General features: G+C 37.3%; 1 protein-coding gene across 17 annotated transcripts in view; it reads right to left on the bottom strand.

The window, feature by feature from the left end:
• Nucleotides 1-2,202: 2,202 nt before the first annotated feature.
• LOC108716663 (adhesion G-protein coupled receptor G6) overlaps nt 2,203-14,159 on the bottom strand; it is a 107,640-nt gene continuing 95,683 nt past the window's right edge. For 16 of the 17 annotated variants that reach the window (XM_041562707.1, XM_041562705.1, XM_041562704.1 and 13 more), the window contains 7 exons: nt 13,426-13,553; nt 13,062-13,330; nt 11,416-11,524; nt 11,025-11,308; nt 9,777-9,878; nt 9,069-9,224; nt 2,203-4,369 (listed from right to left, as the gene is read on the bottom strand). In XM_041562707.1, the coding sequence (XP_041418641.1) occupies nt 4,191-4,369; nt 9,069-9,224; nt 9,777-9,878; nt 11,025-11,308; nt 11,416-11,524; nt 13,062-13,330; nt 13,426-13,553 (1,227 nt within the window). In that variant the 3' untranslated portion in view covers nt 2,203-4,190. Of the gene's footprint in view, nt 4,370-8,179; nt 8,227-9,068; nt 9,225-9,776; nt 9,879-11,024; nt 11,309-11,415; nt 11,525-13,061; nt 13,331-13,425; nt 13,554-14,159 lie in introns of all 17 variants that reach the window. The other variant, XM_018262970.2, reaches the window with a different exon arrangement.

Below are 14,159 nucleotides of genomic sequence, written 5' to 3' on the forward strand. Positions count from 1 at the left end.
AAATGCTATTTATTCTTGTGTAAATACATTTATGAGCAGTAGGCTATGAGTATTTAGTCCTTTTGTCTGGAAGAGAAAAATAACCCAACAGCCTGGAACTGACATATTGTTTATAAAATTAAAATAGACTCCCACTTCTATATTACGGTGACTTGCGGACAAAAAAAGCCCATCACTGGGGTCCAAAAATAATGACATTTAGAATAAGTAGTACAGGTATGGGACCTGTTATCCAGAATGCTCAGGACCTGGGGGTTTCCGGATAATGGATCTTTCTGTAATTTGGATCTCCATACCTTAAATCTACTAGAAAATCATGTAAATATTAAATAAACCCAATAGGCTGGTTTTGCTTCCAATAATGATTAAAGGACCAGTAACGTCAAAATTTTTTTTTACAAAATTCGTTAGTATACATCGAAATATAAACACCAACACACTTTAAAATTTTAAATTGCAAAGCCTTTATTAAAAAATAACTTACTGAAACTCCACTTCCTGTCCTCTTCAGAAACAGCGATACGGCGACCATCCTTCCTGCAGCAGTTGATTTCTTCTCCCTGGCTATCTCTCCTGGCCACTCTATGTCTGCCGCGCTCTGCCAGCAAGATTGACAGCCAGCTTCTTCTTCTCCAGTCACTTCTTGATGCAGCCGTACTGGTCCTGGTGGTGATCATCTACGGGGCTTGCACAAAACCGGCGTGCGCTGGACTTCTCCCTGCACACTCGGTGTGCTGCTGCTGCGGACTCTGAGCCCTGCTGCCCCTTTGTTTCCCGTGCACCCTGTGTAATGGAGGTCCCTGCTGACTGGGGGTCTGCGGCGGAGAGCGCTTGTTGTTGCTCCCACCGCCGGGCCTGTCACTCCTGATCGCTGCTCTCATGGAAAGTAGCGCTGCGCCCAGTTCCAATGCAAGAAAGGGTTTCCTGCGCTATTCAGGTGCGCTCTGCTCAGTATCGACAGTGCTAAAGTTATGAGAGAAACAGAGACAGCACTGAGGTTACAGGAAGAAGGACAATATTGAGAGTAACAGCAGCGGAGAAAGAACTAGAGCTGAGTAGGAAGCCTCCCAGACAAAGAGGCTGTGCGTGCGCTTCAGTTCAGACGGCAGCGCCTGGGACAGCGCTACGGACAGCACACAAAAGCAGCAGCACTGCGGGACAGGCTCTCCATGGCGCTACTATCCATGAGAGCAGCGATCAGGAGTGACAGGCCCGGCGGTGGGAGCAACAACAAGCGCTCTCCGCCGCAGACCCCCAGTCAGCAGGGACCTCCATTACACAGGGTGCACGGGAAACAAAGGGGCAGCAGGGCTCAGAGTCCGCAGCAGCAGCACACCGAGTGTGCAGGGAGAAGTCCAGCGCACGCCGGTTTTGTGCAAGCCCCGTAGATGATCACCACCAGGACCAGTACGGCTGCATCAAGAAGTGACTGGAGAAGAAGAAGCTGGCTGTCAATCTTGCTGGCAGAGCGCGGCAGACATAGAGTGGCCAGGAGAGATAGCCAGGGAGAAGAAATCAACTGCTGCAGGAAGGATGGTCGCCGTATCGCCGTTTCTGAAGAGGACAGGAAGTGGAGTTTCAGTAAGTTATTTTTTAATAAAGGCTTTGCAATTTAAAATTTTAAAGTGTGTTGGTGTTTATATTTCGATGTATACTAACGAATTTTGTAAAAAAAAATGTTGACGTTACTGGTCCTTTAATTATCTTAGTTGGGTACTGTTTTATTATTACAGAGAAAAAGGAAATCATTTCTAAAAATGTTGATTATTTAATAGAATTGGGTCTATGGAAGATGGCATTTCCATAATTCAGAGCTTTCTGGATAACGGGTTTCCAATGGATCTTTTTGTAATTTGGATCTTCATACCTTAAATCTACTTGAAAATCATGGAAATATTAAATAAACCCAATAGGCTGGTTTTGCTTCCTACCAGAATTAATTATCTTAGTTGGGTACTGTTTTATTATTACAGAGAAAAAGGAAATCATTTTTAAAAATTTTGATTATTTAATAGAATTGGGTCTATGGAAGATGGCATTTCCATAATTCAGAGCTTTCTGGATAACAGGGTTCCAATGGATCTTTCTGTAATTTGGATCTTCCTACCCTAAATCTACTAGAAAATCATGGAAATATTAAATAAGCCCAATAGGCTGGTTCTGCTTCCTATCAGGATTAATTATATCTTAGTTTGGATCAAGTACAAGATATTGTTTTATTATTACAGAGAAAAAAATTGGGATATTCCATAATTCAGAGCTTTCTGGATAACAGATCCCATACCTGTAGTAGATTCAGTTAAAATGATCTGGATTGTATGTAAATGTTGTTTAATATGAGTTGTTTACAAGTTTATGTAAAAAATGTATGTAAATTGAGTCCAATTTAGCTATCCTATAAAGGTTGCAGTGACGAGTTAGCAACACAAGTAATGACCCCATAACGATGCCATTTCTGTAGGTGATTATGAATCTAAATGCCATTAGCAGTCTTGGTTACTGCACAGGTAGTAGTAAAAATGATGGGAATCAAGGTTGCAAGCTCAAGCTACTGGTTGGATGCTGGGTGCTAATATTGAAAATCAGTGAAGGAAGCAAGTTATTCATAAATGTATCAGATATATCAGACATATGGTTTCTAATCAGCTTTATCTCTTTAAAACTATATTTGTAATCTGTTCTACATATGACAGCTGTAGTAAAGAATTGAGAAGATAACCGACTATGACAGCATCTACATTGTGAGGTTTTCGTTCAGCACACAATAACTGAGCGTTTGCAGGGAAAGTATCACTGACAAATAAATACGACTTAACTTAAAGATGAGTTAACTTAAAATAACAATATTCAGACTGTAAAAGGTAAGGTGGTGTAATTCACAAACACAATTGACATTAATTAGACAGCCCTTGAATGAAATGGAGAGGACTCATTTTATATGAATAGCAGGTCACACCATCCCTTTTGTCATAAATGTATTTGAAGAATTAGACCATTTGCTTTTTCCTCATGCGCTACTGTTAACTTGCAGTACTTTGCAGCCGGCAAACCAGTAATCAGCACAATGAGTTGACTTCTTCATCAAAGAAAGGCTAAAGTCATCAACAACATTCATATTGCAATGACACAAATAAGCTACAGTTCTCTGTAAGGATCTTCCTGCATTTGCCTTCTAGAATTGTTGCATTCAATTTACAGCCAACTGAATCTTACCTGATAGGAAAAGCCATTCTGAAATGTACAGCATTAAAAAAGCTAAGTTCTGGAAATCTATTGCTGCATTGTGAAATGGAAGGTTCTAGACTAGTTCCCGTTGGCTGCAGTTTTGACAGTAACAGGTTTCAACTCTTCGAAACTGCCTAAAAACTTTGTAGAGAGGGCTGTGAGCAACTATTTTATGGAGTTGAACCTAATTCACTCCATTGTCCTCATTGAAGTTCACCACAGTATAATCCTGTTCAGCATTCAATATGTTGAGCTACTGTCAAACTTGGTTTGTAGACTATTGGATGATCAACGCTTCACATTTATGAGAGTTTTCATTTTCTACATGGTTTTCATGCCTCAAGGTTAATGCAACTATGCAGTTAAGCATCTTTATGTATTAAGTGACTCATGATCATGTTTTAACACAAATTATTGCCAGTCGGCTGCCTTTTCCCAACTAGAATGCATTCAGTGTTATAGATGATGGTAACATTACTGGATTATCCATGTCCTAAAACACTATGTCCTTGAACGCTATGATAGCATGACGTAAGAACTTGGTCATGGTCATGAAGAAATCTTTCAACGTGAATACCAAAAACATAGAAATGCCACTATAACTTGGATCACTAGGCACATTTAAAGCAGTACACATAATACAATGTCCCTTTTGTGTTGGTGATTGTCGGTGAGCAATCATATAAGTCTGTATGCTAAAGTCAGTCCAGATGAGAAGAATTCCCGGACATCTCCGTTCTTGTAGAATCCATAACACCCTTACAATTTATTTTCTATTATCATTGGATGATAGCTATGATTTGGTTAATGCACATACATTGACATATTTGAAATGTATATTTACTTTCAGACACCAGCCTCTTTGGGACCAATTCTTTTTAATCATCAGTCCCTTGAGGACAGATCCCCAATAAAGCTCTGAAGGCCATAAACGGGTGCGTCCGATTTCTGTGGGAGGTTGTGCTTTAGAACTTGGTGCTTTTGCTGTATGATTCTGACATGATGATGTTCTTGTAGAAGTTGTCAGAATGGGAATTATAGTACCCTTTGACTTTGTCAATAACGTGATGAACAGGAAGAATTGATGTCTGCTCGCCATCCACTGCTGTAAATTTAACTGAGGGTCTGTCGCCAAAAATGTAACCTGTGAAAACATTGTGGATTAGTTTAACAGTCACAGTCTTTTGCAGGCCTTCTGCCTATTTATTCACACGATTACTAGGCATATACAGTATCTCAGAACAGAGATGAGTTTTTCACCCTGAGAAAAGTCTATTCAGCCCGACAAAAGGCTATTTACCTGTTAAAATATGATCTTTGATAGAACAGTATACTAAAGCTGGCCAATTCTGTTGTTTTTTTTTTTCTATTTTAAACTGGCGTACGTATTAGGTGAGTCAAACTATGTGCAGCTGACATTTGCTGGTAAATCACGTTATTCCCAAATGTTCATTAAACAAATCAGAATGGGCTACGTGTTACACTCTGTATTGCCATGTACATAACTTTCTTGGAGACTTTCAGCTGAAGGCTAGTTATTTTCTTTTTTCCAGATAGAGTTTGTTAGTGTGGAACCTATACCAAGGAGCAAATTTACTTATGGTCGAATATCGAGGGTTAATTAACCCTCGATATTCGACTGTCGAAGTTAAATCCTTTTACTTCGAATATCGAAGTCGAAGGATTTACCGCAATTCGTTCGATTCGAAGGATTTGAATCCATCGATTGAACGATTTTTCTTCGACCAAAAAAAACATAGCAAAGCCTATGGAGACCTTCCCCATAGGCTAACATTGACTTCGGTAGGTTTTAGGTGGCGAACTAGGGGGTCGAAGTTTTTTTTTTAAAGAGACAGTACTTCGCCTATCGAATGGTCGAATAGTCGAACCATTTTTAGTTGGAATCGTTCGATTTAAAGTTGTAGTCGAAGTAGCCCATTCGATGGTCGAAGTAGCCAAAATAAACATTCGAAATTCGAAGTTTTTTTTATTCGATTCCTTCACTCGAGCTAAGTAAATGGGCCCCCAAGTGTGTGGAGAGAGAAGCCTTGCATTTAAAAAGTTTATATAATTAATTTAAGTAATATGTGTTATTAAAAGCAGTGTACTGTGTATATTCAGAGCCGAGTTAAGTAAAACAAATGTCTCTTTTTTTTAAACGCCTTCTAATCCACAAATATATGCATTCCGATACATTATCAGAGACGTGATGTTCTTGTCCCAACTAGGGGGTATATTTATCAAAGAGTCAAGTTACAGGTTGCCACAGTCATCTAAAGTGATATTCTGCCACTCTCCATCCATTTCTATGGGATTTTGAAAGGCGAAATTATCAAAGGACGACTTTTACTTTCACCCATCGATCGATAATCTTTTTTAAAATCCCATAGAAATGAATGGAGAGTGCCAGAATTTCACTCTAGATGACTGTGGCAACCTCTAACTTCACTAGGTCAAATCTCAGTTGTCACTATGAGAATCATCACTATCTGTAACACTTATAAAACAGCAGAAATCCCCAGTGCACAATGCTATATAAAAGCCTAGCTTAAAATACATTGAGGGTAGGATTACATTTTCCTTTTCCGCAGGATCCAACGCGCTGCGACAAAATGCCTGCAACAAGTAAGTGAATGCATTGTCGCATGGTGTTGCAGCATTAATCCGACGCGACACGACTGTCGGATGCAGACGATGCATGCGACACCATGCGACAATGCATTCACTTTCCCTATTTTTCGCGCGGTTAAACGTGTGGCAATAGGAACTACAGTAGCACCACAGCCATGCAACTGATGCCGGGCCCAGGAGCGATAGAGTTCCCAGTTGTGCACTGACTGATTGGCAGCAGCATGAAAAATTTCTTATTTCCAAAATTTTGTAGGAAACTTCAAAGGATTTTGCTATGGGGCCCTCTATATTGCACGGTATTAGCTGTAACTAATGATTCCACAGTAACTGCCATGTTTTGAGAAAGAGTTTTTTTTGGAAAATGTAATTCATACTATGTAGCTTCGTAGCCTGGAGGGTACTTTTCCAGCATTCCTTTTAATTGTATAATGATAATGAATGTAGGGTTATCATCCAATACATAACTGCTGCATGGCTCATTAGTAATAAGTATACTTATTTGCTACATGCTTGTATACAACCACAAGCAGTCTGCAGCACATACTAAAAATAGACATACAGTATGTACAATATTATGTGTAATATTCAAATGTCTAGTTTTAAAAGCATGCTATGGACTTCTTTGAACTGTGTCTTTTTGTATTATCTGTCATTGTATGAGCTGATGAAAACATGGAGCATCTTCCCATGGTTGCTAAAACCCTGCCCTATAGATATTCTCACTCCTACTTTAGAAGAACACACATTCCACATCAATATATGAAAGGTTATACTGTATTTACTGTCAACAACATTTCCAGAAATCACAATTTTTAGAGAGGGCTACACTTAGAAAGAATGTAAAAATGGTGCAGTCTTAGTTGCATTTTTCCTGTCAACATTTCTATCTCATGTTGGTACAGTATCGTTGCACCTCTGCTTTTTTGTTTTTGTAATGTCTCAAAAAGCAGATGTGGTGTTTCCCCTGTGCGTTTTTGCTTAGTCAGCTCTGAATTTTAATGATTAAAGAGACAGTATCACTTTTATTTGTTTTTTTTTTCATTTATAATTTCTTTTATCCATTTATGTTTTTTCTAAATCAGAGCATAACTTATAATTATTAATATTTATCTATATATATGCCACTAGATGGAGCATGCACTAAAAACTAAATGCAAACAAAACTCTCTGCTGAAATCCTTGAATTATAGCATTGCTGCAAAGGAACCAGGCATGATTATAACCAGCCCTTGTTGCTCCTTTCTAGATAAAGTGCAATGCCCTGGGCAGATACTATAGCTTCCATAGATTTCATAATTTCAGAGTCTGATCTGAGGAAGTTTTGTGTTTTTAAAAAGTTAGGGTACTGCTCAGGCAAATCATCCCCATAAAGGAATGGAAAACTTTAATCAAACAAATGGGTGTTTTGTTCAAAATGGTTTAAAATATGTTTCTACAAATTTTAGTTGATGTTAAATAAAAACAAAATTTAAGAGAAATTAAAGGACAAGAAAGGCTCAAACACTGGGGGTACTTTCAATTAAAAAGTGAAAGTGTCCCTTTAAGACATGCTACTACTATGGAATATCTTTAGAAGCATCATTAAGATTCTAGCACCATTCCTTTACATATCATCCTAAAGTGTGACACTCTGTTGAAAAGAAAAATATAATCTTTAGCAATAATTGAAGCATGATTTTGTTGTGATCAAATATGAACATTTTACTCAGTTTGCTATGAAAATGGCGTTACATTTTGGTTCGTCTATAGAAGCGATCTCCAAATTGTCAAAGGTCAAGGGCTGCAGCCTCTGCAGTTGTTAAAGGTGTCATGGATGCTGGGAGTTGTATATTTTGAGGGCTTATCCCGGCATCAGTTACTGAACTAAAACTCCCAATAGGAATGGAGATGCCTAATCTATGGCCAAGTGTTATAGCTGAGTAAACTGTCCATACATAATACAAAAGCTGGATGTATGCTGGGTGATCTTGGCTTTCTTCTTATGTATTAGCATGGAGCATAAAGGCACTGTGAATATGAATGTGCTTTAGAGTTTTCCAGTTTGTACGAGTATTTCAAATAATTAGCCTTTTGTCTGCTTGCATGATCTCTAAAATGTTCTACATTTACAAGAAGAGCCAAGATCATCCTTGTTGGAAACCAGCATGAAAAGCGAAATGTGCACCTTTACCACCACAGCAGTGAGACCCAACAGCACAAGAGGATGGAGCAGATAAATGAATTTCCTGATTTAACATAATTGTCGTTTTGCCTCGCTTTTGTGACTCATGCAAGAGCACCCAACCCACTTGCTGAAAGAGCATGCATCCCATGTAAACATTACCTGGATGACTCCACCAATCCTTAAGGAATGCTCTTAGAAGCCATTATCTATACCATAAACATGAACGTGTGGGTCAATTGTGGAGGCAAACATAAGCAATATGTAACAATAGCTATAATATAAAACAATTGCAGCAGTATGAAGCTGCACAGTGGTATGATCACATGAATACATGAAACCAAAATCCAAAGTCATATATGCGTGTTTCAGATTTAACATCTCAAAAACCAGTACTGCTGGGAAATTCCATGAAAGAATGTCTACAATTATAAATCTCATTAATAACTACCATCTGAAAGCTGTTATAATCGCTGTCTGTTACACTTTAAATTAACAGAGAAGCTGGTCTAGAGAACTATTTCTCAAGCTAAGAGGCCAGCTTCATTTGGGGCATACTTTCTTTTATAGTTCTAAAACATTCAGTTACACATCACACACATTTTCACTAGCAATAATAAAAATATTAATTGTGTGAAACAAAAACTACACTTGTAAGGCAGGGATGCTTAAAAAAGGTGGTGTCTTGGTGTGTTAACTTTGATAATCATATCAGGCCGATGAGAAAAATAACCTCTGGTCTAAAGGATGAAGCCATAATAGTTATAATCTAAAGTATGTAACAAAGCATTGAGTGCTGCAGTCGTAATGTACAATAGGTAAATGCTCTTGTACACATACAGAGTACAGATATTTAAAACCCCATTATCCTATATTCATGAATGCCCCATCTGCACCATATCATTCTGACAATGCTTCAGATCCAGATCCTTCTGCTCAACAACATATTGTTATATTTTCACTCTGATGTAATTCTGTTTAGAAAAAAAGATTAATATAGAGTGATATGGACCTTTAATAAACTTAGATCTCTATGAAATCCAATACTTACCGGCGCCACTGTTTCTTTTAAAGAATGGTTTAGTGCTGGACTTAGATTTTGATGTCAAGTATGTGGAATTTGAGCCTATAGAGCTCGAGGAAAGGGACTTCCCCAAATTATCGGAGCTGACCTTCTTTGTATTGTTAGTTGCTGTTTTACTCCAGTCTGAAAAACAAAGTCAAGTTAAGGAAGGGAACTAAGATAGCATTATTAAGAGTATGATTTATACTTGGCAGAGTTGTGTATTTAAACAAAGCTAAAACGAAAAACTCTTCTTGAACACTGCTATTCAACTTTTTCTATGATTCTCTGCAGTAGACTGAGTACATCAAAGTCCTTATATCATACAAAGACTTCTGTATAGGCCTTTGTAAGGCAGGAACCATAGATATCCCTACATGGCCTCCAGTTCTTTAATCCTAATTTTGACAAAAGCCTTTGAAGGGAACATACAATTTTCAGCATTTAAGGTGTCTTCATAAATGTTTTTTAAAAACTGTTTCTAAAACAATATGGGTATAGTGTATCCTTTTGTTGAATTTCAGGATATACTAAATACTTGCTTTTATTCTATCCCTACAGAAAATACAAAGGCATCCTTGAACCATATGGTTAAACTTCAAATAGATTAGTAAATTGTAAAATGCTTTCTTCAGCCTAGATTCGTTTGTGTTTTATGGCGCAATGATGAATAGAATGTATCATATTTTATAGTACCAGAATTGTCTGTCAGACGAAGTTTTCCACAGCACAGATGCCGTCTCCACTGTTTCTGTACATTTTCCTTCAAAGCACAGTGGAATACAAATATAAATAAACCTACAGAAAGAAAAATAAGTTTATTTGTAACAGCAGAGATATATATTTTTTGTTAGGCATTATCATGATCAGTTCTAGTCATCAACTTGGTAAAAGCTAAAGATAGAGTCTATTACGTCTATTAGGTCTTTGCTCTTTGTCTTCCAGCTCCGTGTTCTATTCCATATGTTTCCAAAGGGGATGCAAAGGGAAACATTTTTAACACATTTCTCATTTCTTCTTGATAAAAAAAATATATTTCTAATATACCCCCTTCTTCAATAGTGCTTTATTTAAGCACTTTCTCACTTGTTTTTCTCTATGCTTTTTTCCTTGCTATTGAGATGGCTGCTTGGTCTGGCAGCCAGTAGTAAAGCAGAATGGAAATATCAAAAAACACTCCTGCTGCTTTACTGCTGGCTGGTGGTCCGAGAAGTGGCAAATGCTTCTGATCAGTGTGTACGTCAGCCATTTTGACAGCAAGAGGAATGGCAAACTAGAAGAATGGAGTGAAAAATATTAAAGTGAGTGAAGCATGTGCTGGTACTAGTACAAGGGCAGATATTTTCTGATGGCTGTTTATTGGAAATGTGATAAAATAATTTTGCTGTTCCATCCCACTTAACCTTTGGATGCCCAACATACCCGAGTCAGTATATTTCTTTCCCCTAAAAGGTACACTGGCCTGGTAAACAAACAAGCAACTGAATTCATTCAGGGTGGGGCTAACATATTGGTACTCTCAGTGAATTCTGGTTTCCTTGTCCTTTAAAAATAATTTGTTTATCTCCTTTAGAGGCTATACTTTAATCAACTGATTGTTTGCAAACTTCTTTACCACTTTCCCATTGATATTGCTCATTTGGCAACCAATCAAAAAAGAAAAAAATGGTCCCTTGAACATTTCCCCACTGAAAGCACAGGGTTGTTCTTTATAGTTATTTTTATAACAAGTCATTTTTAAAGTATATTGTACAATTTACTGTAAACTAAACTGTATATTATAATTATTTATTTAGTTGTCTCCCATTAACTATATAATCTTCTCTTTATGCTGGTGGATCTACAAAATACAGGAGATTAGCACTTGAATATTTCATTAGACAAGAAACATAGAACCATAAAGCAAATGCTTTCCCAATAAGGCCCTCTTTACTACTACTGTACCTTGTAGCGAGTTGAAAATTGTAAACAAATACATGAAAGCAAGATTAACTGGACCCCAAGCGAAAAAAGCAAAACCCCAGGTCATTCCTAGGAGGAAGGTGAGGCTGACAACACTACGCAGGTTTCGCAGAACCTCCTCTCGAATGCTTCGGTTAGTTCTTTTTCCATTTCTTCCACAGATCTGTACCATCACCACAATGAACATGGCTACGTTCATCAGGAACACAATGGCAAAATAGGCAGCACAGGTCACATAGAATACCGTATCACTTTTAATCCAGCAGCTGAAAAAGAAAAAGATGTTGTCTTCTTGACATTCAGAGACTAATCCGATTCTGTTTTATGGGTGACTTTAAGAATTTAAGGAAATTTAAATCAGAAATGCACTTACAATTCATCACCTCCGTTTCCACGACTGTCTTGGCCATAACTGCTACTTCCATAAGCAATATTGCTGTGCGTACTTGCAAGGACCACAGAAACAATTATAGCTGGTAAGCCTACAATGCAAAGAATATTTAGACATCGGTTTGCTTAAAATACATTGGTATCCAACTTAAAGGGGACATATACCATCTGTTTTTACTTTCCTTTGACAGCACTTTCTCATTCAAGCAATATACAGGCATCCGTTTATAAAGGAAATGGCAGGCAGTCCTGGTAAGTTTGTCTATGATGCTAGTTTAGTGCACAACTCTTATGTTTAATTTATATGAACATGACTATGTTCATCAGGACATAGCCATCTTCTACCAGCAAATCACCAAAATAAAGTCTTTGCCAGCTTTATAACACATAGGTTTTGTTAAGCAATATGCTAAAGTAACTGTGTGTCTGTGCGATTTATAGTCTCATCAAAATAAATGCTTCTCAGCTAGCAATGCTACTACATTATAGCTCAAGTACTACATTGATGGTATTGGCGCAGTTACTGTGTATTCTTCTGTATGCTGCTTTATGAACAAGCAAATGCTCTACATAAGGTCCTTAAACGGGTTGTTCACCTTTAACTTTTATTATGATATAGAGCGTGATATTCTGAGAAAATTTGCAATTGGTTTTCATTTTTTATTATTTGTGGGTTTTTGGGTTAGTTTTATTCAGCAGCTGTCCAGTTTGCTATAGCAGCAAACTGGTAGCTAGGGTCCAAATTACCCTAACAACCATGCATTCATTTGAATATGAGACTGGAATATGAATAGGAGGGGACCTGAACAGAAAGACAATTACTAAAAAATAACAATAACAATAAATATGTAATCTTACAGGACATATGTTTTTTTTAGATGGGGCCAGTGACCCCCATTTGAAAGATGGAAATAGAATAAGAAGGCAAATAATTAAAAAACTATAAAAAAAAATAAACTAAGAAAAGTTGCTTAAAATTAGCCATTCTATGACATACTAAACGTTAACTTAAAGGGGAACCAACCCTATAATCTGTTGCTGCATAATAACTGCCTGCATTATTCTGTATCTATATGAATTGGACAAAATAACACAGAACTGAAGCAGCTTTCCCTCTTGCCTGGACACATTTGTAATTCTATACCAGATTGAGGGCCCCCTCCACACTTGGAGGAACACACTATTTTGCCATTATTCGTTAACAAATGTCGCAAACCTCTTGATGAGTGCGTTTACATATAACTAAGAAAGCATGTTCCTCTGCTGGAACGTGCCACCCATCTAACATCAAGCTACAGATGATTAATAAAGGTTTGCACAGAGTTTCTCTGTCACAGGTCCACTAAGCTTTTCCCTTTATTTATCACAGGTCAATATCAGACAAAGATGTAGGGTATCTGTATTGGTATACAATGTATGGCTTGGTTTCTGCAATACCTTTATCTAGGGTTTTCCATTACTGACTACTTTTCCTTGCTAAATCTACTATATATTTATGTTATTAGTTTATTAGAATATATAATATATACATAAATATAATATTGATAGGGCTGAGAAGAACAATTCCATACATCCTGTACAATTAAGAGGAGTGCTTATATAAATATACCTTATTATCTGACTACTCACCCCAGCCAATAATGCAGAATTTTAACATATATCTCCGGATGTATGTGTTGAAAACCTTAACCAGAGCAATATACATGTGCACAGCCTCCAGCCCCATCCATGTGAATGTAGCCAGCAAAAAGAAATGCAGTAGGACAGCCACCGTTATGCAGAGTTCATTGATTCCAAAGGACGCAATCCAACCATCCAAGAGGAAGAAAAGGTTCAGAAAGAGCAATGCAGTACTTAAGTTCATGAGGATCTTGGAGGGGTAATCACGCCTAATTTTTCTATATAAAAAAAGCAAATAAACATTTTTGTCATCCTCTATTTTGTTAATGGAACGAGATACGCTGCTTTAACAGAAAGGTTATATGTTACATACTCAAATGCAATGTAGGTCAGAAGGGTGGCAGCTGTACAGATTGCAGATATTCCACAGCCAATGTACGTTATAAAGGTAAGGATTCTAGTATTTTGCTGATCGATAAGTTGACTTGTCCTTTGAAGATCCTGCAAAGAGGAAGTAATAACAATTTGTATGACAGCTCTCTCACTCTGAAATGTTCATACTGTCCTGTATATATTTCCCTAACAAAATAAACTGGATAATAATAGTATTGCTTTTACAAGTCCTGTATCCCAAATGCATCTCTTCTTTGGTGGTCTAGATCCATTTATCACCACTGGGCAAATCTGCACCTAGTAACCCATTACAACCAATCACATTTTTTTTCATTGCACTACCTGCAGCTGGATGAAAAAAAAGTTTTAAAAAGTTACTGATTGCTTGCTATGAGTTACAGCCCAGATGCAAATGTGCCATTTTGATAATTTAGCCTGAATATAATTATTTCTGGGATATGCATTTACAAAGGACATAAATTCAAGATCAGTGTATAATTTATGTTTTTTACACGTTTATAATATTGGTTATATATTGGCAATTGAAGTGCAGATAGGGCTTATAGAGTGCAGCTACTATTTACAGATGTATCTCAGGTTGATTTTATCAGTTTCCTCATTGGTCATTGTTACATTATGGAGACATTATTTTTAGACTGCATTGGGACCACAAAACATTATACAGCAAAGTAATACTGAATCTGATGGTGTTGG

This window comes from Xenopus laevis, chromosome 5L, assembly GCF_017654675.1.
Source record: "Xenopus laevis strain J_2021 chromosome 5L, Xenopus_laevis_v10.1, whole genome shotgun sequence".
NCBI classification, from domain to species: Eukaryota; Metazoa; Chordata; class Amphibia; order Anura; family Pipidae; genus Xenopus; species Xenopus laevis.